Consider the following 26,988-nt stretch of genomic DNA (forward strand, 5'->3'; position numbering starts at 1 on the left):
AACGGGATCATGTGGTCAGGCTCGCTGACTTGGTTGACACATGCCATCGTATCCCAGTTGCGTAGGTTGGTGCTCATGCTGTTGGTCACTGGATTGTCTGGTCCAGGATCGATTATTTACAGACCGCCACCACATAGCTGGAATATTGCTGAGTGCAGCGTAAAACTAAACTCTCTCACTCATACAAAACTATGACAGGCATTTAGGGGAGGGTCATACAAAACTATGACAGGCATTAGGGGAGGGTCATACAAAACTATGACAGGCATTAGGGGAGGGTCATACAAAACTATGACAGGCATTAGGGAGGGTCATACAAAACTATGACAGGCATTAGGGGAGGGTCATACAAAAGTATGACAGGCATTAGGGAAGGGTCATACAAAACTATGACAGGCATTAGTGGACGGTCATACAAAATTATGACAGGCATTAGGGGAGGGTCATACAAAACTATGACAGACATTAGGGGAGGGTCATACAAAACTATGACAGGCATTAGTGGACGGTCATACAAAATTATGACAGGCATTAGGGAAGGGTCATACAAAACTATGACAGACATTAGGGGAGGGTCATACAAAACTATGACAGGCATTAGGGCAGAGGGCCTCTCACTGTTGCTGAAGTCAGAGCAGTCACCTTAGTGTTTGAAGCGTTCGTAAAATAGGTTGGTTTTCGAGCCAAATCCCTTCACAACTCACACTACAAATAATGCCAAAGTGTTTTCTTATATATGTGCCCTGTGCGTCACGTCAATCAAAGGAACTGTACTGTATCGATCATCAGTTCGCAAACTGATCTCGACAACCTATCTTCAATTCTCTCATCTCTACGACAATCAACAGGAGAGTATATGCATGCATACTACCTCATTTATTAAAGTTGAAGACAGTAATTCGTCAGCAGACAGAATTATCAAATCACAATAAATTCATCTTTAGGTAATACATTTATTTAAAAAACCGATCACATGTATAATGCATTTATCGTTTGAAATATAATGTACATGAGTCGTCTTGAAAAATGCCTTTCACTACAAAATCAATTCCAATCACCCAAGTGCCGGTCAACAGTTCTTCTTGATCCTTTCCCCCAAAATGATACCGACACTCTAATTTGTCAGTGTCACAGAACCGACACCCATTACAGTTCAGTACTTTAATTTGTATTCATGAATATTCATTACTGAATGGGAGTCAGCATATGTGACCTAAGTCATCACATCATGTGACCTAACTATGTTTATTACTTTGTAGAAAAACATACATTTTTACAAAATAATTCTCCCGACGACGAAGTTATTATATAATGTTGAAAGACTTGGTTCTAGAACATAGACATTTGGCGATAACCAGTTTTATGTTGACACAATCGGAATAAATTCTCGTCAATTTTTGGCTCCGTTTTCACCTCTTCACGTGAGGTACCCTTTAACCAAAACCAAAACCCCAATAGGTCATGTCAGGAGAACCGTGAGCGAACTTTAGCAGCACAGATGAAATGGAAGGATGCTTTTGTGTAGATGGCGCTCAGAAACGACCGGATTTTAAAACATAATGACGTAAACTTATAGCTTAACCGAAATGGCTGCTTAACTTCACGTTCGAGATGCATAAAGTTAACTGGTCTGATTGTTTTGCTCACTCGAAACGAGAACTTCAAACCTAGACGCAGATAATCTGATTTGAGAGTTCTCCTGATGATACTGGTTGGAGGGGCGGTTCAACCTTCACGTAGAGAGATGTCGGAGTAACTGATCGTGACGCTAACGCGATTGACGTTGAAAAGCGTTTAATTAATCACTGGAAGTCTCGTATACATATTTGTTATATATTGCGAAGTGGAATTAATACAGATCACTTATATATTCAAATTCATATCTTAGTAACTATTTCTTCACATCTGTTCTCTCCAGAAGGTTTACACCAAATGTCTAGTGCTTGCAATATCACTGCTTCATATCCATTTTATGTACCATTTAACCAGTTGCTGGGCAGGAGTAACGATGTATTCCTTGTCAATCGGAACGCATCGTCTGTTTTCATTTGAAATGGTGTGACTAGTGTGTTCCGAAAGAAGCCCCTCTACACAAACTGGCTGTCGATCCACGTCCTGAAGGCAGCCACTTCTGTGTAGAGTCCAGCCTGATTGGGCCTGGCGCATTCAAACCCACTGGAGACGATTCCGTACTGGACCCACTCGTTGTTATCCTGACAGATTAAAAGGCTGCCGGAGTCGCCCTGAAACAATGGAAGGATATACAAGCTATGACGAGGCGCTATGTACACGAACTCGACTGCCGAATGTTTGTAGGTTTGTTTTGTCTATTGCCACACCCGGCAATATTCTAGCTGTAAGGTGGCGTCCTGTAACTATAATGGAGTCTTGACCAGACAATCCAGTGACTGACGTCACGAACACCGACTTAAACAAGCGGGATATGATGACACGCATGAACAATATCAGTGAGGTGATGACAACTGATCTCGTTAGGGACCGTTCATTATTTAGGGGTGGGGTGTCATTCACATTGTACATGTTTCCCCATCAGACCATCATCACCTTAGCCATAAATTATGAACGGTCCCTTGTCTCCTCTTACAACAGACATACAGGGACCATTGTAACCCGGACCCTCGCGGGTTAGTACTCACTGTAAGGATGTTGTGATGTAACGTGGATATTATAGTAATAAACATAATATGTGTGTGCGTGCGTGCGTGCGTGCACTGCCTGTCTGCCTGTCTGTTTTCACTATTGTTCTTGTGAAAGTGTAGCCAACTGAGACAACCTACTCAGAAACAGTATGTTCAAACAGGCTTACCCGACATGCGTCCTCTCCGCCACTAACACCATTGGCAGCACAAATGATGTTGTTATCAACTGCAGAGGCGGTGGAGGTAAAGGTGGTACGGCAGTCTTCAGAGTCGTACAGCTCCAGGTCTACTTCTTGAAGAACGCTGGCAGAGACTCCATTGTCTGCAACACAACACGACGCCATGTATCTTCCTAACTTTAGGATTCTTGCTAAAGGGGACAAATAAATATATTAAACGAAAACCCACGCCGACAGAGGGATAAAGTGAAACATAACAGGAAAGTATCAGCATGTTTGCTTCCGCCATCAACCGTTCTAAGGCGCCCTAGATTCGTCGGTTCGAATCCTAGATTTGTAGGTACCATAGGACATTGTCCTGCACGACCTTTCATTCAGGACGACTCCGCCTGTGACATTCGTCGATGATACGCCATGAAGTAAGCAATCTCCGACAGAATTAGTAGGAAGTTCGATTCTCTAATTCCTCTAGTTCACGTGACGGTCATCTTCTTTGGGCATCCCAATGTGTAAATGTTGCTCGATGTCAAATTATTTGCCCAATTTCTATCTCGTTTTTCTCCAACTGGACATCGTGTTGTACGGGATCTAAACTGGATTTCTGTGGTCGACTGCAGTGTTGTTTCTCTGTACAACTGCTACCAAAGGTAAAGGTAACGGAATTAGAACTCACGGAATTAGAAATAAAATGGTTTGGGGCGCTGATTTCGTAGTTTTGAACACAACTAAAGTTTGCTAAATATTCTATGACTATCGTTTTTCACTTTTGTTAAATCATCCGAAATAGCATTCTCTTGAGTAACCACCCTGGAAAGATAATGCCGAAATAGATGAGTTTACAGGAGAGCAAATCGTGTCATTTTTACCACTTGAAATTTCATCAAAGTCAAAATGTACGTTTCTGATGTAAGCTATAGTATGCAAATGAGATGTACTCTCCATCGGTTCGCGTACGTAACATATTCTATGGAAAACGTCACATATCATTCATCCTTTATTTCTTTTATCCTAATTGATATGCAAACTAATTGATTTAAGGATTTTCTCAGTTCAGTTCATTTTTCATGCCTGTACTCTTGTTGAAAGGTTACTATTTTTACGAGTTCATTCAAAGCTTTGATTGTCAATTGCACAATCGCTATGGCAGCGCACGTGTAAATGCATCTTCCCGTCTAAACAGTGCTGCAGGTAGTAAGTTAGTAAGTTATGTTTCTAAATTTGTTGATAATATGCAATTTGTTGTTATTTTTACCTGTAAGATGGTATTTTGGATGATGATTAAAAGGCCTAGTTGAGAAAAACATACTTATTTTAATATTTGTTAAAACTACCTATTTTATTGAAGTAATAAACAAATAAACTAAATAACCAAACATTTTATTTCTATTTCCGTGAATACTTTAGAACATAGTCATACCCATACCATGTCCGTGAACTATATTAGCTCAGACAGACATACGAATATGAACACCTCCAATCAAGGCCTTAACTGATTCTTAGACACTGTTCTATGCAACTGGAGTTATGTACTCCTGGTCGCCCGATGAACCAATGTGAAGGTCGATGTCAGTAATCCCGTCATGCACACTTACAGGAAAGGGTTCCCCATCCAATCACAGTGCACGTCCTCCCAGTCTGCGTCACCTGAGACGAGGGCGCCATTTGAACAATTTGACGACATTTTGTTGTGATGACATCTTTCTTTAGTTTCAAGACAGCAACATCGAAAACTGCAACAGATAAAATACAAATCTTCATTAAATTGTATCCATTTCTTTGAGCGAGGGCAATCTTTAAACTTAATTGGCGGCGCGTACCGAAGATATAATCCCATTCTTGACACCAAGTATATATCTTTTGGGAGACATTTTCATAAACGTTTTAAGAGTGCTTACGAAATCTTAAGTCTGAGAAATATCACTCAACCTCTTAGAACTATTTTTTTCAGCGAGTAAAAAGTATTCTTAGAAAGCTGTAAGATGTCTATGAATACGGCCCAAAGTATACCACTCGGTGTTTTACTCGTCTTTTATACAAACATACTGGACCAAGTATCGTTGGACAAATACAAATGTATACTGTTTGCTCGAAGAGCAAAGGGACCCGTGAAGATCCAGGTTAGAATTGATCTTCAGTAACCCATGCTTGTCGTAAGAGGCGACTAACGGGATCATGTGGTCAGGCTCGCTGACTTGGTTGACACATGTGGACCATCGTATTCCAGTTGCGTATATCAATGCTCATGCTGCTGATCACTCGATTGTCTGGTCCATACTCGATTATTTACAGACCGCCGCCATATAGCTGGAATATTGCTGAGTGCGGCGTAAAACTACAACAATGACGGGTCAGGGTAGTTGTCCTTGTGACACCTCAGCAGTGACTTTCCTTAGATCTGAATTTTAATTGTCTATAGCTACTATCTGTGATCTATTATTAAGATAACTGAATCTCAGAATTAACATCTTCTCTCAGTTCGTCTCAAACACTTTGGCCATAGGTCATTCAAATTTGCAGCACCAACCCTATGGAACAGTCTTCCTACTCCCATAAAAAATGCTTCATCCTTAGAAGCATTCAAATCGGGACTCAAAGCCTTCCTCTTCAAAAAAGTCTACAACCTATAACTGCGAAATATTTTCATGGTCATTTTGACGAACTGTGATATCTTCCTCTTGAACTCTAGTGACTCTTTTTATATGTAGAGCTTTGAGCATGCTCTGGATGGACTATGGCTCATAAGAAATATCCATTTATTATTATTATTATTATTATTATTATTATTATTATAACTGGAAAACCAATCAAGTAACTTACCACGAATGTTTTGGTCAAATTTATGTGAAATTTTCTAAAATTGTGATGTTTTTTTTAGTGAGAGCGTTTAAAGAAAATCAAAAGTGTATGGGAGTTACGACATTCGAACTTCAACCACCGTTTTGTGCATGTAGCCCGTACCCGTTGACGAAGGTGATAGTAGCACTATGAGTTAAGATGCTAAGCCGTTGTGGAATGGCCGGCAGCAACATATTCCACGACACTAATGGCGAAACAGCAAGGTTACTCACACAGTGCGCCTCCCGCGTTAAAGTTGGGATGGATGACGAACTCCTCTACTTCCATGACCTCCATGTTGGGGTTGCGGGAGTTGTAGCTGGCACTGCCTATGGTGCTAGAACAATGCTTGCCCACCTCTACCGACAGAGCACTAGCTTGAAGGCCTCTGAAAAACAATCAGTTCTAAAGTGACTGAGTTAGGCTTACCGCCAGTTTGAGAAAGTACGTCTGTCATACCTAAATATTAACATTTTTTGGGTCAGGGGATGCAGGCCGTAATACCAGACGGCGGGTAATTGATCTGCTCTGGATAAGACAAATCACTGACTGATAGTACGAGCAGCGACCCCATCTCTGTGTATATGATGGGGTTCAGTTCTGGTACGTCTGACTGGTTGGGGAAGAACGCGCCCTGATCAGCTCAATGTCAGAACATCACTGGTTGGTTGGTTGGTTGTAATTCCAGCTAAGTGGCGGCTGTCTGTAAATAATCGAGTCTGGACCAGACAATCCAGTGATCAACAGTATGAGGACTAATCTACGCAAGTGGGATACGATGACATATGTCAACCAGGTCAGCGAGCTTGACCTGACCACCCGTTAGTCGCCTCTTACGACAAGCATGGGATGCTGAAGACCAATTCTTACCCGGATGTCCACGGGTACAGTCCAACAGTGAAAGCTGTACTTACACCACACAGTGAGCCGCAGTAAGGACTTTGTTGGGTCCAATCAGACTTCCCCCGCAGGAGGCGGCTCCGAACCGGCGCAGTCCGACAGTGAATGGGTACTTGCAGGGCGGGTCCACGTCGATTCCGCCGACTACCCGACTTGTCAAACAGGCTTCCTCTGGAACAGGAACAACAAACATAACCATCGAAGACATTTAGTACTACTGCTACTACTACTACTACTACTACTGCGACTGCTGCTACTACTACTACTGCGACTGCTGCTACTACTACTACTACTACTACTACTACTACTACTGCTGCTGCTACTACTTCACTGTTGCGACTGCTACTACTACTACTACTACTACTACTGCGACTGCTGCTGCTACTACTTTACTACTACTGCGACTGCTGCTGCTACTACTACTACTACTACTACTACTACTACTACTACTACTGCTGCTGCTACTACTACTACTGCGACTGCTACTACTACTACTACTACTACTGCGACTGCTGCTGCTACTACTACTACTACTACTACTGCTACTACTGCTTCACTACTACTTGCGACTGCTGCTACTACTACTACTGCGACTGCTGCTACTGCTTCTACTACTATACTGCTACTGCTGCTGCTACTACTACTACTACTACTGCTACTACTACTACTACTACGACTGCTGCTGCTACTACTACTACTGCGACTGCTGCTACTACTACTGCGACTGCTGCTACTACTACTACTGCTACTACTGCTACTACTACTGCGGCTGCTGCTACTACTACTACTACTACTGCGACTGCTGCTGCTACTACTACTGCTGACTGCTGCTGCTACTACTACTACTACTGCGGCTACTGCTGCTACTACTATTACTGCGACTGCTGCTGCTACTACTACTACTACTACTGCTGCTGCTGCTGCTACTACTGCTGCTGCGATTGTAACTCCTCCTCCTCCTCCTACTACTACTACTACTGCGACTGCTGCTTCTACTACTACTACTACTACTTCTACTACTACTACTGCGACTGCTGCTGCTACTACTACTACTACTGCGACTGCCACTACTACTGCGACTACTGCTACTACTACTACTGCGACTGCTACTTCTACTACTACTGCGACTGCTACTACTACTACTACTACTACTGCGACTGCTGCTACTACTATTACTGCGACTGCTGCTACTACTACTACTACTACTACTGCGACTGCTGCTACTACTGCTGCTGTTATTGTAACTCCTCCTCCTCCTACAACTACTACTACTACTACTGCGACTGCTGCTTCTACTACTACTACTACTGCGACTGCTACTACTACTACTACTGCGACTGCTACTACTACTACTACTACTACTGCGACTGCTACTACTACTACTACTGCGACTGCTGCTGCTACTACTACTACTACTGCGACTGCTACTACTACTACTTCTGCGACTGCTACTACTACTACTACTACTACTACTGCTGCTGTTATTGTAACTCCTCCTCCTCCTACAACTACTACTACTACTGCGACTGCTGCTTCTACTACTACTACTACTACTACTACTACCTCTACTACTACTACTGCGACTGCTGCTGCTACTTCTACTACTACTGCGACTGCTACTACTACTACTACTACTGCGACTGCTACTACTACTACTGCTGCTGTTATTGTAACTCCTCCTCCTCCTACAACTACTACTACTACTACTGCGACTGCTGCTTCTACTACTACTACTACTACTTCTACTACTACTACTGCGACTGCTGCTGCTACTACTACTACGGCGATCACTACACCACTGCGACTGCTGCTTCTACTACCACTCATGCGACTGCTACCACTACTACTACTGCTGCTGCTACTACTACTACTACTACATTGCGACTGCTACTACTACTACTGCGCGACTGCTGCTTCTACTACTACTACTCACTACTACTACTACTTCCACCAATTACCACTACTACTCTCTACTACTACTACTGCGACTGTTGCTGCTACTACTACTACTACTACTACTACTACTACTACTCACTGCGACCGCTGCTACTACTACTACTACTACTGCGACTGCTACTACTACTACTACTACTGCGACTACTGCTACTACTACTACTGCGACTGCTGCTACTACTACTACTACTGCGACTGCTGCTACTACTGCTGGTATTGTAACCCTCCTCCCTCCCACAACCACTACTACTACTCATACTACCATTGCGACTGCTGCTACTACTACTTTCTACTACTACTACTTACCACTACCACCGTGACTGCTGTCACTACTACTGCGACTGCTGCTACTACTGCTGGTATTGTAACTCCTCCTCCTACAACTACTATTACTACTACTACTCATACTACTACTGCGACTGCTGCTACTACTACTACTACTACTACTACTACTTCTACTACTACTACTGCGACTGCTGCTGCTACTACTACTACTACTACTGCGACGATTTACTACTACTACTACCACTGCGACTAATACTGCTACTTCTACCACCGCGACTGCTGCTACTACTACTACTGCTACTGCTGCTACTACTACTATTACTACTACTACTCATACTACTACTGCGACTACGCTGCTGCTTTCTACTTCTACTACTACTACTTCTACTACTACTACTGCGACTGCTGCTGCTACTACTACTACTACTGCGACTGCTACTACTACTACTACTACTGCGACTACTGCTACTACTACTACTGCGACTACTGCTACTACTACTACTGCGACTATTGTTACCACTACTAATTCACCGCGACTGCTGCTACTACTACTACTACTACTGCTGCTGCTACTACTACTACTACTGCGACTGCTACTACTACTACTACTGCGACTGCTGCTGCTACTACTACTACTACTGCGACTGCTACTACTACTACTACTACTGCGACTACTGCTACTACTACTACTGCGACTACTGCTACTACTACTACTGCGACTATTGCTACTACTACTGCGACTGCTGCTGCTACTACTACTACTACTGCTGCTACTACTACTACTACTGCGACTGCTACTACTACTACTACTGCGACTGCTGCTACTACTACTACTGCGACTGCTGCTACTACTACTACTACTGCTACTACTGCTACTACTACTACTGCGACTACTGCTACTACTACTACTGCGACTACTGCTACTACTACTGCGACTGCTGCTGCTACTACTACTACTACTGCTGCTGCTGCTACTACTACTACTACTGCGACTGCTACTACTACTACTACTGCGACTGCTGCTACTACTACTACTGCGACTGCTGCTACTACTACTACTACCGCGACCGCTGCTACTGCTGCTACTACTACTGCTGCTGCTGTTACTCCTACTCCCCTACTACTACTACTGTTACTATTACTGCTACTACCGCCACTACTTCATCTACAGGACCCTCCCTCAGTGAATCTGACAGTCATAATGTTTATGTCGTGTTTTGTGATTTGCTGTTCACTTCATCAACCACTGGTTTATCATCTCGAGATGGTTTCTTACCGGCGACGTAAAAAACTATCCTCACTGCCAGCACTACAGCATCTACAGCTACAATAATTTACTATTTCACCTTTTGTGGGTTCATATGCCCCACCCCCGTCCAACCCTTACCCCAGCCCGTCCAACCCCTACTCCACCCCGTCCAACCCCTACCCCACCCCGTCCAACCCCTAACCCAGCCCATCCATCACTTACGTTGGCAGATCTGTGCGTCTTCAGCGTTGCAAGCCTTCTCAAAGGTTAGTCCTGTGTCAGATCCGTCGCACGGTAGTCCGTTGACTGGTGGTGGGTTAGTGCACGTGCGTTGCCTGGTGACGTTTTGTCGTCCTCCTCCACATGGTGCTGTGCACTCAGTTACAGGGACATCGACCCAGGGCGACCACCCACCATTCTGAACCACTGAAGATGGCATTAAAACATTTATTCTCAACCACATTTTGTTACCATCACATCGGTACTCAGGTACTGACATAAGCTGTAAAAGGTAATGCAGTGTACCACTGATTTGTCGAACTTAAGGTTGTGTCGAAGTAAAATCTTGGTCCCTGCGTATTCTTATTTAGCCATCATCTTGCGGTTGTGTCGACTGAGTGTGTGAGTATGGGTTTACGCCGCTTTTAGCAATATTCCAGCAATATCACGGCGGAGGATACCAGAAATGGGCTTCACACATTGTACCCATGTGGGGAATCGAACCCGTGTCTTGGGGTTGACGAGCGAATGATTTCACCACTAGGCTACCCCACCGCGCCAGGTTGAAGCTGTTTTCTAAAAATAGAAAAATAACCTCTAAACCTTTGTATTTTGGAACATTATTTGTTTTCGTGAACATCTGGTGCTCTCATTGCTTTTCAGTGATCCATTCATGTAGTCATCATGGCTATTTTTAAATGTTTGGTCCAGTGGAATTGGTTTGGGCAGACCGTTTGTCCTCTTGTGTTGACATGGCGAAATTCGATCATTGATCAAACGTTTTATATGGTCCGTCGTTGTCAGAAAATGCACTTTGAATCAACTAGATATATCAAAAGACAAATGGAATATTGGAAATTTAACAAAAATCCCATTATTTCCACATAGAAAGACGTTAAAAGATTCTCATCTGGGTACCGGAAATGCCCATTCAGTTATCACTGCAAGAACTAATTCTTTCTTTCATTTCAATATTTTATCACTCCACCGATCCACAATACGATTCAGAAATTACATAAAAATATGTTACATCGAGCAACGAACTTTTTAAAGGACATGAAAACCGAAAACAAAATAAACAACAACAACAACAACAACCGTGAAAGGAGGAAAAAGTTACTGAGTATGATTTAACTCACCACTACATTCGGCTGTGTTACAGGTCAAGGTCGTATTCCGCTCGGCTTCACCGTCACAAAGAGCACCGCCATTAGCCGGGGCTGGACTGTTACATACCCGACGATCAGTTCTAATTTGGGTTCCGCCCCCACAGGACACCGAGCAAGTGCTGGTCGATGACGGACTCCATTCACTCCACATCCCATCAACTGACAACAAACAGATGATAATGAAACTTTGAAAATAATTCTTGTCAATATTATGCAAGTCAAGTCAAAATGGTTTATAGTACAGAAGGCCTCTGGCCCATATACAAGAGAGTATGTACACATCATACTTTTACACGCAGGAAGTAACACGTTCTTTAAACAGTTCATTTCTTTTAACGAGTGCATGTTTAACATATAGTGAAAGGTTTAGTATATGGGATTCGTTCTTAGTCGTTAAAATATATACGAAAACTTTCAATGGCGGCATCCCTATCAAATAATCTTTAATACATTTCTTTCGAAGGTCACTATAAAATGGACAGACGAACACAAAGTGAATTTCATTTTCTATTTCCATATCGCATAACTGACAGATTCGTTTCAATTTTACAATGGAATGTTTTCTTCCTTCATTTGCAAAAAGGTCTAACAAACCTTGCCGATATTTAATAAATGTTTCCTAAAAGTTTCTGTCGTATAAATAAATTTCTGGTTGAAGTAAGGTCTTGAAAGTTCTATAATAAGCATATCGTAAACTATTTTCTAAAGTGGAATGCCATTCCTGGTAAAACATATTAACAGACCGAGTTCTAAATTCTTTAAGAAACATGTCTACACTTCCAGCTGACTGACATTACCATATACAACCATAACCATGGGAAAATAGAAGATTCCTTATATGCGATACCCATGTAATTTTCCCAATGTTATCTAAATGTAAAAGCATGTTATAAGCTACTTTGGGGAGACGTTGCTCGTGCATATGAAGAAGTTAGAACCAATATTTTAAACATCTAATCTGGGAATTAATATATAATGGATATCTACCACATTCACCATATACCATGCAATTTGGTGTAGAGAATTTTTTTACATGCTAATAAGTGGACCTTCTCCAAACATTCATACCGCTTAAATCCCCATACTTCCGAGCCATATAATAAAAATGGTTGTATCTGGGTATCAAAGAGCTTAAAGAATATATTAGGTGACATGGTTCCAACTTTGTGGACAATAGACATTACACTTATTAAAGCTTTCTTTGCACGCAATGATAAATCTTTGGTACATTTTTTCAAGGTCATTGTGTGTGAAAACCAGATTCTTAAATATGAATAATGATCCATACATCGACTAACTGACCATCAAATAACCATCTTTCTTTCAGCGCTATTGGACCACCTTTCCTGAAGATCACAATTTTAGTTTTATCTAGATTCACTGACAATTTCCATTCTTTTATGTATGCATTTAGAATATTCATTGTCTTTGGAGACCGACCACAGTATCTGACACTAAAATGACATCCTCTGCAAAAAACTTCTATTAGGTCTGGAAACATTTGGATACCATGTTTACCATTTGAAGCTATTTCAATATAAAATTCATTAATGAAAAGTGAAAATAAGACAGGACTCAGAATACAGCCTTGTCCTAAACCCAAAGGACAGTCAAAGAAATCTGTTTCACCCTCACTGCTACGAACACATGACCTCACATTGCAATATATTGCTTTTATAATAGCAAACATTTCCCCCCGTAGTCCAGCATTCCGAAGACATTTCCATAGCTTAGAGCGGTCAACTGAATCAGAAGCCTTTTTGAAATCTACAAATGCTACAAACAACTGATTCTTTCGTCGTGACAAGTCTTTTGGATAAGTGCATAAAGAGTAAATATATGATCTGATGTGGAATAATTCTTTCTTAAGCCAGCTTGAAATTCAGGAATTTTATCGCGCATGTTCGCCCATTTAGAAATTCTATTATTTAGTATTGTTGTAAACACTTTTCCAAGAACGCTCATCAAAGAAATACCCCTGTAGTTGTCTGGGTCACTGCGGTCACCTTTTTTATGCAGAGGCATTATTGTAGATCATGACCAGCTGTTTGGGAAAATACGTTTTCCAAATAGCTTATTAAAGCATTTAAATAGAAAAGGCATAACTACAAACCTGGAATACTTCAACATTTCAATAATTATATCATCTGGGCCTGCTGCTTTTCCCATTTTTAGGTAACCTCTTACACAAAATATCTCGCTTTCAACAATGGGTGAATCTAGCACAAGTTCATCAACACCAGTATAGCATTCAGTAAAATCGTTTTGCTTGTCATCAATTTCCGTGTCTAATATTGTTTCATTTGAAAAAACCTTCTTAAGATGACTAAGCCACAGTGTTTTTGATATGTTATCTTTAGCAGGGGACCGATATTTGAGGGATCGTATTTCTTTCCAGAATGATGAATCGTTGTTCATAGAATTTAACAATTTGTCTTGTTTACGCCTACACAATTCAAATTTGAATTTCCGGCAAAAGTTCTTATATTTATTCTTACTTTCACAATATTTCTTTCGGTCAAGACCAGCACGAGTTTTTCTAAATCGTCATAGTGCCTTGCGGGCGTTCCGTCTTGCAGTTCTGCATTCAGCATTAAGTGAGGTCTTTTTATTTATGTTATGGTTTAATTCTTTTGTCATACAAGATGATGAATCCAGCATTATTTGAACACAATCATCAATTGAACACAATCATCAATTGTTATTATCAAGTTTATCGAAGAGTAGTTGTGTAACAGACGTTATACTTTCATGAAGCTTACTCAGATAATTGTCAGATAATTCGTCATTCCATATTAATTTCATTTTAGTGACGCCCTCAGGTGTTACCTTGTTAATTGTTTGATTCATATTGGGGAATCTACAAGTCAATTCTAGAGGTAAGATTCCAGACGATTTCCAATGTTCAGCATGTCAATATACTGAAAGCCATTAGAAACGCACTGATAGATTAGCATATGTCTTAGGTGCGTTTTGGCATCCAAGAATTTTTTAGAGAACGATGTGATAAGTGACCATTTAAGAAGAGAATGAAATGCGTTATAAAGTTGCACTGCGTTTATTGACCAAGGCAACGTGGGTTAAACAGAGACGGGGTCAAATCAAAGGTTCACACAGGTAAACAACAAGAAGGAAGACGACGTCGGTATCGCGTGTGTCCACCATTAGCATTAATAACAGCCACACACCTCCTCCTGAGAGAAAAGATGACCCTCCTGAAGAAATCCTGAGGGATCTGTTGCCATATCCTGCGGAGAGACGCTTCCAGCTAAAGCAAGTTGAGAGGTGGCGCCATATTGGCAAGTCTCCTCCCCATCTCATCCCAGACATGCTCGATGGGTGCCAAATCAGGGGACAGCGATGGCCATTGCATGGCATTGATGTTGTTCTGTCGCAAGAAGTCCATGGTATGCCTTGCGATATGGGGTCTGGCGTTATCTTGTTGCAGAGTGTGCAGACGTCGATGGGTCATCATGTGAGGGACAACGATAGGCCTTAAAACGTCCTGCGTGTACGTTTGGGCGGTAACACGGCCTCGAAAGACATGCAAGGGGGTCCTGTCAAACACGCTGATCCCGCCCCAAATCATCAAACTTCCTCCACCCCAGCGATTAGCCTCCAAAAGACAGCAATTGGCGTAACGCTCACCGCGTCTACGCCACACACGCAAACGTCCATCAGCGTGACTGAGGTGGAATCTGGATTCGTCGGTAAACAGGACTCCTGTCCACTCTCTGTGTGTCCATCTGCAATGATGTCTACACCAAGCGAGACGTGCCTGCCGATGTCTACGTGTCAGAATTGGACCAACATGAGGTCGACGTGCACGTAGCCCTCTCTCACGTAAACGACGTCTCACAGTTTGAGGACTGATTCTTCCCCTTCTCCCACGGATTGCTGAAGCTGTCCTTGCTGCTGGCTGGAACCGGTTCCTCAAATGGGTGACCTGGATGTAGTGGTCTTGATATGGGGTTGTGACGCGTGGTTGTCCCGGACGTTGCCGGTCACGGGTGCTGCCTATTTGTTGAAGACGCTGGGAGAGTCTAACAATTGTCGACATGTGACAGTTGAACTGTGCGGCCACTGCACGGGTGGATAATCCAGCATTAAGCAAACCGACTGCTCGCTCTCTCTGAACAGCCGATAATCGAGGCATCGTTCCAAATTCAGCAATGGAATTAAAGACCAAAAACCATGTGATTCTTACAGGAAAATTGTCACACTTTAACCCTGCTTGAATTTCGGATCAGTTGGGTCATCTGTCCATGCTCTACATGACAATTCGTGGTTATGTGATCATCATGTGTCACGTGACCGCACCTGCATGCATGCTGCCCTCACTTCGCATGCTTTTCAGTTGATTCATACAACAGTTTGGGTTCGAACAATTCACGTCAGTAAAACGTATATCATCAGAATGAGTGATGCGTTTCTAATGGCTTTCAGTATATAATCAAAGAAATCGGGAGAACATATAAAGTAATCATTAACGCTAGCACCTTGATTTCTCCCAGGGTATCTCCATACACTCTCCCATTGACAATGAACAGCTGGAATGTATACAACATATCTAACAGCAACTGGCCAAGCTGTTAATAATAGTATCATGAGATTTCCGATCTCCAACAGATATGTTTTCATCTTCAGGAAATACACAACTACTATGAACAACATCGTTTTGTAAATCATCGAGAGGATTATTCAATTCACCTGTACGAGCATTCATATCTCCACATACCACACTAATAGAATCCCTAAACTTCGACTGATTATCTAACAAAAACTCTTCAAGCTGTTCAATACTACAGTCTGAGCTCACGTGGTTATAATACGATAGGCCAGCTGGTGGTATGTATGTACATAGCAAGTTTACACTTTTATCAAGATTTAAGTAACACTTTTGATATGTTCAAGCACAGGAGGTTATGAACCTCTGATTCAATCATCTTATAAGATTTGCTTACTGATTGATGGACACGTACACACACACCACCTGAGAGCCTGCCGTAGTCAGATAACTTTATTGCTGGGCTGTAATAGATGTCATAATCAACTAACCAGTCGTTGCCAAATCCGCAGTCGACAAATGTTTCCACAAGACATATTATTTGAAATTGTTTTAAGTACGATATAAAAGTCATAATGTAGGCTATTGGCTTTAAAACACTCATACGCCAAACAATATTCTCCATATAACCAAGCTCCGACCAACGACAGAAAACCCTCTACATCGACCATATCAACTCCCCACCCAATATTAGCCTTAACCCACATTTCAGCTCCATACAGACAAACAAATATTCAGCCATATAGCCCCATTGAACAATACCTTTAATGCCATATTCAGTCATGCACCCGATGTAGCCCGCAATCAACCAAATCCCTCTGTCATATCAACTGGAACTCAATAAGCAACAAAACCCCGACGAACAATATCAAGCCGAACTCCCTTGTCATATCTCACGGTAACCCTCCTGTCCCACCAACCTTAATCCCAACCTCACAACGACAGACCCACCCAACAGCGGCGCTGTCTACCCTTACGTACTTGGACATCCTTGTTCGTTGCAGGTTCTGATGACGTCAAGTGTCGCCGATCCCACACAGTCCTGACCCCCAGATGACGGGGCGGGGTTGTTACACGAACGTGTCCTACGGAATACCATCTGTCCACCCCCACAGGTAGCATTGCAGGTCGACACGGCAACCTCGGCTCCCCACGGCCCCCAGTTACCATCATCTGGAACACACAGAGACAGAGTAACAATGTCACATGTACATTCAGGCTAATCTGCTGCTACAGCAGATCTCTATCTAAGACAAAACGTGTTGCCATACTGTGATATCTCGACATGGGCTCAATAGTCGTTACATCGGCCAATCATGTGTAGCCATTCAACAATCTGGCAGACCAAGGAAGCTTGATGTCATGACTATGTTGCATTGTAATGCTATTTTGAAAATATAATTCTCGGATCTGCAACAAGATACTCTTTCACGTATATTCACTACGCCCAAGCCAACAACCCAAAACCCCAAAAACAGGTCCTTGCCCCATGTCATCTCTCTACACAACATTAGGCCTCACCACCAACACAACACATTCAGCATTGACCTCAGCTCTTTAACCACTTCCACCCAACATTAGGCCTCACCACCAACACAACTCATTCAGCATTGACCTCAGCTCCTTAACCACTTCCACCCAACATTAGGCCTCACCACCAACACAACTCATTCAGCATTGACCTCAGCTCCTTAACCACTTCCACCCAACATTAGGCCTCAGCACCAACACAACTCATTCAGCATTGACCTCAGCTCCTTAACCACTTCCACCCAACATTAGTCCTCACCACCAACACAACTCATTCAGCATTGACCTCAGCCCCTTAACCACTTCCACGCAACATTAGGCCTCACCACCAACACAACTCATTCAGCATTGACCTCAGCTCCTTAACCACTTCTACCCAACATTAGGCCTCACCACCAACACAACTCATTCAGCATTGACCTCAGCTCTTTAACGACTTCCACCCAACATTAGGCCACACCACCAACACAACTCATTCAGCATTAACCTCAGCTCTTTAACCACTTCCACCCAACATTAGGCCTCACCACCAACACAACTCATTCAGCATTGACCTCAGCTCTTTAACCACTTCCACCCAACATTAGGCCTCACCACCAACACAACTCATTCAGCATTGACCTCAGCTCTTTAACCACTTCCACCCAACATTAGGCCTCACCACCAACACAACTCATTCAGCATTGACCTCAGCTCTTTAACCACTTCCACCCAACATTCCTCACCACCACAACTCATTCAGCATTGACCTCAGCACCAACCACTTCCACCCAACATTTCAGCATTGACATCAGCCCCTTAACCACTTCCCACCCAACATTAGGCCTCACCACCAACACAACTCATTCAGCATTGACATCAGCCCCTTAACAACTTCCACCCAACATTAGGCCTCACCACCAACACAACTCATTCAGCATTGACATCAGCCCCTTAACCACTTCCACCCAACATTAGGCCTCACCACCAACACAACTCATTCAGCATTGACATCAGCCCCTTAACAACTTCCACCCAACATTAGGCCTCACCACCAACACAACTCATTCAGCATTGAACTCAGCTCCTTAACCACTTCCACCCAACATTAGACCTAACCAACACAACTGATTCACCATTGACCCTTGTCGGTGTTATCACTCGTTTAGTATTAGCTCCTACCTACAAGATAGAATGTCTCGTCTCACCGTCCTTAAACCAACCCCACAACGACAGACCCACCCACCTGCGATGCTGTCTACCCTTACGTACTTGGACATCCTTGTTCGTTGCAGGTCCTGCTGACGTCAAGTGTCGCCGATCCCACACAGTCCTGACCCCCAGGTGACGGGGCGGGGTTGTTACATGAACGTGTCCTACGGAATATCATCTGTCCACCCCCACAGGTAGCATTGCAGGTCGACACGGCAACCTCGGCTCCCCACGGCCCCCAGTTACCATCATCTGGAACACACAGAGACAGAGTGACAATGTCACATGTACATTCAGGCTAATGTGCTGCTACAGCAGATCTCTATCTAAGACAAAACGTGTTGCCATACTGTGATATCTCGACATGGGCTCAATAGTCGTTACATCGGCCAATCATGTGTAGCCATTCAACAATCTGGCAGACCAAGGAAGCTTGATGTCATGACTATGTTGCATTGTAATGCTATTTTGAAAATATAATTCTCGGATCTGCAACAAGATACTCTTTCACGAGAAAACGTATATCCACTACGCCTAAGCCAACAACACAGCAACCAAAAAACAGGTCCTTGCCCCATGTCAACTCTCTACCCAACAATAGGCCTCACCACCAACACAACTCATTCAGCATTGACCTCAGCTCCTTAACAACCTCCACCCAACATTAGGCCTCACCACCAACACAACTCATTCAGCATTGACCTCAGCTCCTTATTTCCAGCATTGAACAGCACCAACACAACTCATTCAGCATGGACATCTTCCAACCACTTCCACCCAACATTAGCCACTCAACTCATTCAGCATTGACATCAGCCCCTTAACAGCATCCACCCAACATTAGGCCTCACCACCAACACAACACATTCAGCATTGACATCAGCCCCTTAACAACTTCCACCCAACATTAGGCCTCAGCACCAACACAACTCATTCAGCATTGAATTCAGTTCCTTAACAACTTCCACCCAACATTAGCCCTCAGCACCAACACAACTCATTCAGCATTGAACTCAGCTCCTTAACCACTTCCACCCAACATTAGACCTAACCAACACAACTGATTCACCATTGACCCTTGTCGGTGTTATCACTCGTTTAGTATTAGCTCCTACCTACAAGATAGAATGTCTCGTCTCACCGTCCTTAAACCAACCCCACAACGACAGCCCCACCCACCAGCGTTGCTGTCTACCCTTACGTACTTGGACATCCTTGTTCGTTACAGGTCCTGCTGACGTCAAGTGTCGCCGATCCCACACAGTCCTGACCCCCAGGTGACGGGGCGGGGTTGTTACATGAACGTGTCCTACGGAATATCATCTGTCCACCCCCACAGGTAGCATTGCAGGTCGACACGGCAACCTCGGCTCCCCACGGCCCCCAGTTACCATCATCTGGAACACACAGAGACAGTGTCAGAGTGTCACATGTACATTCAGGCTAATGTGCTGGGACAGCAGATCTCTAAGACAATACGTGTGACCATATACATACAGTGATATCTCAGTATCTGTATATCGAGGAGTCATGTGTACCCGGGGTGATGAGGTAGCCTAGTGGTTAAAGTGACCGCTCGTCACGCCGAAGATTCAGGGTCGATCCCCCACATGGGTACAAGGTGTGAAGCCCATTTTTTGGTGTTCCCTGCGTGCTGTTGCCGGAATGTATTACTAAAAGCGGCGTAAAACTAAACTCGGGTGGCCAAGTAGTCTACGGCGCCACCATTCGCAGTTCGCCTCCCGGTTTGCCTCGATTATGTTTCTAGGGTTTTCGGAACCATAGTGATAACTATCTGAGACCTGCATCGTCTCGGGCATGACGCCTTAATCTAACTGGTATACTTACAATGGTACTCACTGACCCTTTACGGTTCGGGTAAGAACTGGCCCGCAGTTACTTCTGTTTATCGTGTGAGGTGATCAATTGGATTAGGTAGGCTAGACTATTAACTGGTGTGGGTCCTAGTTGGCATATGTCATCGTTTCCCATTTGCGTAGATCGATACTCATGATCTCAATCACTGGATTGTCTTTCCCAGAGTCGATTATTAACAGACCGCATGATATGACTGGAGAAATGCTGGGTGCGGCGTTAAACAAAATACAAAACAAACAAACCAGGAAACAACACAAACTCAACAACAAATTATTTGTTTTGCCCAGACTTGAATATTTCCTGGTCGCCTTGACTACTACACGGAGCTTTAGGCAAAGTGGTGTAAACTTACTAATACAAGCTTGAGTATTGCAAGTGTCGGTCCTGGTGCCGGTTGCCTGTCCCTCGCAAGCCCTGCCTCCGTTTGCAGGGGTGGGGTTGTTACATTGCCGGCTCAACGAGAAGACCTCCGTACCCCCTCCGCACGTGGCTGTACACTCGGAAACCAGCGTCTCACTCCATGAGCTCCATCCCCCATCAACTGGCTCACCTTGAAATAAACATCATACAGAGATTATTAAAAGGACAGATCTGTAATAAGGATAGTTATCTGGACAAAATACAGCGAATGTACTATTGACTGGTTTATGACAAGTTTGGATCCACACACAAAACATATTTTTTCTCACAGCAAGATTCATATGTAACCATTGTTTATCCGAGTCACAATAAATCTGTATTTTAGACGATAAAATAGATCGAGTTTAACGTTGCTGGTAATGATGTCTGTGTTAAATCAATTTGGATTTCAGTTGACCTCGACCAGGATGTGGACCTCATGGTATAATTAATGAACTCAGCGTCGATGGTTCATTTACTTCTTACTAAATCTTTAAATTAAATGTGATGACAATATGGTTATCTCGAATATATTCTTTTATTGCATTTCACAACACGCCGGACAACTGTGTGAAAATAAACAGAACTACATAACTACACCAGGGTGTATGCTACATATATATCTGTTACATATGTGTTACACGTGTTGGTTAACTAAAGGATCAGATGATATATATCCAGCTTGTGCACGTGTTGGCTAACTAAAGTATCAGGTGATATATATCCAACTTGTGCACGTGTTGGCTAACTAAAGGATCAGGTGATATATATCCGACTTGTGCACGTGTTGGCTAACTAAAGGATCATGATATATATCCAACTTGTGCACATGTTGGCTAACTAAAGGATCAGGTGATATATATCCAACAGGGTGATATATATCCAACTTGTCAAGCACGTGTTGGCTAACTAAAGGATCAGGGTGATATATATCCAACTTGTGCACATGTTGGCTAACTAAATTGGCTATATATCTCTAAAGGATCAGGTGATATATATCCAACTTGTGCACGTGTTGGCTAACTAAAGGATCAGGTGATATATATCCAACTTGTGCACATGTTGGCTAACTAAAGGATCAGGTGATATATATCCAACTTGTGCACGTGTTGGCTAACTAAAGGATCAGGTGATATATATCCAACTTGCACGTGTTGGCTAACTAAATTATCAAGTGCACCAACTGTTGGCTAACTAAAGGATCAGGTGATATATATCCAACTTGTGCACGTGTTGCAACTAAAGGATCAGGTGTGTTGGCTAACTAAAGGATCAGGTGATATATATGTTGGCTAACTTGTGATTATATCAACATGTTGGCTAACTAAAGGATCAGGTGATATATATCAAACTTGTGTTGTTGGCTAACTAAATGATCAGTTATATATCTAACTAATGTTGGCTATAAAGGTGATATATATTCAACTTGTGCACGTGTTGGCTAACTAAAGGATCAGGTGATATATATCCAACTTGTGCACGTGTTGGTTAACAATAGGATTGTGGGATATATGTTCAAGGTCACTTTTCTACCCTTAATGCGGACGTACAGATGTTAGATACATCATTATTGCATACTCGCATGCAAAAAGCATTGAAAGTGTGGAGCAGAGCAAGCTGTAAACCAGTGTAAATGGGTCATATGTTCAAGATTCCGTCCTTCGAAATAATGACGAACATGAGAAGAAAATGACGTCAATGGTACATTCGAACGAACAATTTAATGCTGTGCTCAGAAAACCGGAATTCGCCCGCTTTGTCCAGTGCAATCAGCGCAAGTCGGATGCCGCGATCTGACGATGTATGATTCTTGTATGTGCAGGATAACGAGAGGATCGGTGCAATATGATAATATATGTCATTATGTTGAGCAGGTTTGCTATGATGGTAATACAACATATTGATGTAGGCATGTCAACATCACGATATGGTGTGTTATGACAATATATGCCTTCTGCATATGCAGGGTTACAAGACGATTGGTTACACATTATGCTTGTCTGTAATACACTATATCTCACTTGTACATGCAGGATTACTAGAGGGTAGGTTATAACACTATATCTTACTTGTACATGCAGGATTACTAGAGGGTAGGTTATAACACTATATCTTACTTGTACATGCAGGATTACTAGAGGGTAGGTTATAACACTATATCTTACTTGTACATGCAGGATTACAAGAGGGTTGGGTTATACACTATATCTTACTTGTACATGCAGGATTACAAGAGGGTGGGTTATACCCTATATGTTACTTGTACATGCAGGATTACAAGAGGGGGGGGTTATACACTATATCTTACTTGTACATGCAGGATTACAAGAGGGTGGGTTATCTTACTACACTATATCTTACTTGTACATGCAGGATTACAAGAGGGTGGGTTATACACTATATCTTACTTGTACATGCAGGATTACAAGAGGGTGGGTTATAACACTATATCTTACTTGAACATGCAGGATTACAAGAGGGTGGGTTATACACTATATCTTACTTGTACATGCAGGATTACAAGAGGGTGGGTTATAACACTATATCTTACTTGAACATGCAGGATTACAAGAGGGTGGGTTATACACTATATCTTACTTGAACATGCAGGATTACAAGAGGGTGGGTTATACACTATATCTTACTTGTACATGCAGGATTATAAGAGGGTGGGTTATACACTATATCTTACTTGAACATGCAGGATTACAAGAGGGTGGGTTATAACACTATATCTTACTTGAACATGCAGGATTATATCTTACTTGAACATGCAGGATTAGGGGGTCAAGAGGATTATAAGAGGGTGGGTTATACACTATATCTCTTGACTTACTAGAGGGGTGGGTTATACACTATCTTACTTGTACATGCAGGATTACAAGAGGTGGGTTATAACACTTATAACATGCAGGATTATATCACTTATCTTACTTGTACATGCAGGATTACAAGAGGGTGGGTTATACACTATATCTTACTCTTGAACATGCAGGATTATAAGGGGGTGGGTTATACACTATATCTTACTTGTACATGCAGGATTACAAGAGGGTGGGTTATATCACTATATCTGACTTGAACATGCAGGATTACAAGAGGATGGGTTATAACACTATATCTTACTTGAACATGCAGGATTACAAGAGGGTGGGTTATAACACTATATTTTACTTGTACATGCAGGATTACAAGAGGGTGGGTTATAACACTATATCTTACTTGTACATGCTGGTCTAGAGCAGGAGCGAGTAAATGGGCCTATTGCGTTGTCCCCATTACAATCAGCACCCCCATTTTGGGGGGCAGGATTGTTGCAGAACCTTGAACGGGTGTAAGTCTCCGTGCCGACTCCACACGACACGGTGCACGGATACCATACAGCATCCGACCATTCACCCCAGTTGCCATTGACAACCACCACTGAAAACCCAAACATCACGAGACACTTACAACCAGGACGGGTCCTTTGTTATAACAAGAACAATCCTTATAGGCCATGAGCCAGACAATGTTTCGGTACCACTCAGAGGGACCAAACACTTTCATGTTTTTTGAAGTTGTTATGGGCCCACGCCTCACGTGGCACACGAGGATCGGAGGTCACTGGGGCCCAGTAGTAGAAGCGGGCTTCGAATCCTTGGTGAGTCATACGATGCCTGAGTTTGAATATTTCACCACGTGTTTGAAACAAACTTATGTTTTATGTTTTTTTGAATGGTTTAAACCTCGTATATTTATTTATACCATCTAGCAGCGTTCTGCAGCCTGTGCGGTTCAAGAGAGTGGCGTCCTTCAGGCTAAATGTCATTGCATGTCCCTTGATTGGGAATTTAGGAGCTAAATGTTTGTTTTCGATAATTTTTTAAAGGCTTTTATTCACTTGGAGTTCAAAATGTAGGAGGAGGTTAACATACCCTGTATATTGATCGTAAAGCATGTTGTTTACCAGTATTTTATGCCAACAGACGCTATACAATATAGAACATATTTTTTTATGGATAACAACTTCTTTATTTCGTGAGTGCGACGTTTCGATACAGATTCTTGTACCGTTGTACCGTTGTCAAGATTCTTGTACCGTTGCTTGTACAAGAACTCGCACTCACGAAACGTCGCACTCACGAAATAAAGAAGTTGTTATCCGTAAAAAATTGTTGTATATTGTACTTCTCAACTTCTAAAATGCCACTCAAACAAGTAAGTCATTATACATTTTGACATCTTTATGACCACATTTACATTTTACCGTTATGTAATGTTGTGTACAATGGTGTAGTTTATCCTGTTAATACATGTGATGCGCACCAAAGCAATTGATAATTTAATATGTCTCTACCGCGGGCGAAATGACTTTCATTCAGTAAACCAATCTGTACTTTGTTAACAGTGAACCGCTATAGTTGCGCACTAGTGCTGGGACGGGTCCAAATTTTCTACCCGGGTGCCCCAACCCTTTTACCCTACCCTTACCGGATACCCGTTATGTTAATTCCTGACATCAAATTTGCAAGAAATGGCAGTATAATTTTCAACTCGGAGACTGTTTAATGAATTAGTCACATGAACATAACGGGTTCGGGTAGTGAGACTCATTACCCACCCGTCCCGGGTATCCGGGTTACCCGTCCCAGCCCTAATCGGCACAGTATTGTTCAAGAATATAGTTTCGATGAGAGGGCCAGGGAATGGTATCCATTGATATTGACAGAAAACTTCTCTTGGGATGTCTTTAGGGAGACTTAAAACTACTTGGGGACAAAACAGGTCGAGAAAAGAGATCTCTTTTCAAGTGAAATACTTGCAATGTCATGAGACTGAAAAATATGTAATCTTCCAAGTGTTTGATCTTGAACTTTAACTTGAAAATGGGAATCTTAACTCTCTTTAATTAATATCTGCAATGCTCAGAAATGATCATGGATTGAATGGCAGTGGAGGAAACATTGGAGGTGCGTTTGTTTTCGACTTAACGCAGCGCTTGACGCAAGGTATGCCCCACTCTGGACGAACACGTCCGTGGCATTTGACGCCCAGTGTGACCCATAACACAAAGCATGTCACTTGACGCAAAGACTGACACCTGAAGCAAAGCATGACGCATGGCTGTTGACGCAAAGCACGACGCTCGGTTCCAAGCATGAAAAAACATGATATTTGACAATATTCACCAATTGTTACCCCACATTCACCGTCACCCCACACTTACCGTCACCTCACGCTCACCGTTACCCCACATTCACCGTGACCCCACACTTACCGTCACCCCACGCTCACCATCACCGCACACCCACCGTCACCCCACACCCACTGTCACCCCACATTCACCGTCACCCCACACTCACCGTTACCCCACATTCACCGTCACCCCACACTCACCGTTACCCCACATTCACCGTCACCCCACATTCACCGTCACCCCACACTCACCGTTACCTCACACCCACCGTCACCCCACATTCACCGTCACCCCACACTTACCGTCACCCCACACTCACCGTCACCCCACATTCACCATCACCCCACATTCACCGCCACCCCACACCCACCGTCACCCAACATTCACCGTTACCTCACACCCACCGCCACCCCACACCCACCGTCAACCAACACTCACCGTCACCCCACACCCACTGTCACCCCACACCCACCGTCACCCCACACTCACCGTCACCCCACACTCACCGTCACCCCACATTCACCGCCACCCCACACCCACCGTCAACCAACACTCACCGTTACCTCACACCCACCGCCACCCCACACCCACCGTCAACCAACACTCACCGTCACCCAACACTCACCGTAACCTCACACCCACTGTCACCCAACACCAAACCCCTCAGTACAAGTATAGATAAGATGTGGAGAACGGCAGGACATTCAGAAGGCACCTACCTGGCGTCGATGCACAGTTACAGATGCCCACGACGGCGTTAGCCACGATGCTAATCTGGCACTCTTGGGCAGTCAT

The 26,988-nt window shown here is 43.1% G+C and overlaps 1 protein-coding gene across 1 annotated transcript; it reads right to left on the reverse strand.

Annotated features, from left to right (window-relative positions):
• Window positions 1–857: 857 nt before the first annotated feature.
• On the reverse strand, window positions 858–26,988 carry LOC124259380 (coadhesin-like). The gene is made up of 11 exons (XM_046693506.1): window positions 26,913–26,988; window positions 20,968–21,165; window positions 19,943–20,134; window positions 18,798–18,989; window positions 16,998–17,189; window positions 10,284–10,487; window positions 6,589–6,745; window positions 5,908–6,062; window positions 4,432–4,569; window positions 2,828–2,982; window positions 858–2,243 (listed from the first exon to the last, which is right to left on the reverse strand). Exons 1-11 carry the CDS (start codon window positions 26,986–26,988, stop codon window positions 2,088–2,090), a joined length of 1,815 nt encoding a protein of 604 aa, XP_046549462.1. The 3' UTR covers window positions 858–2,087.

The sequence above is a fragment of the Haliotis rubra genome, unplaced genomic scaffold, assembly GCF_003918875.1.
Source record: "Haliotis rubra isolate DU_JTF1 unplaced genomic scaffold, ASM391887v1 Scf72, whole genome shotgun sequence".
NCBI classification, from domain to species: Eukaryota; Metazoa; Mollusca; class Gastropoda; order Lepetellida; family Haliotidae; genus Haliotis; species Haliotis rubra.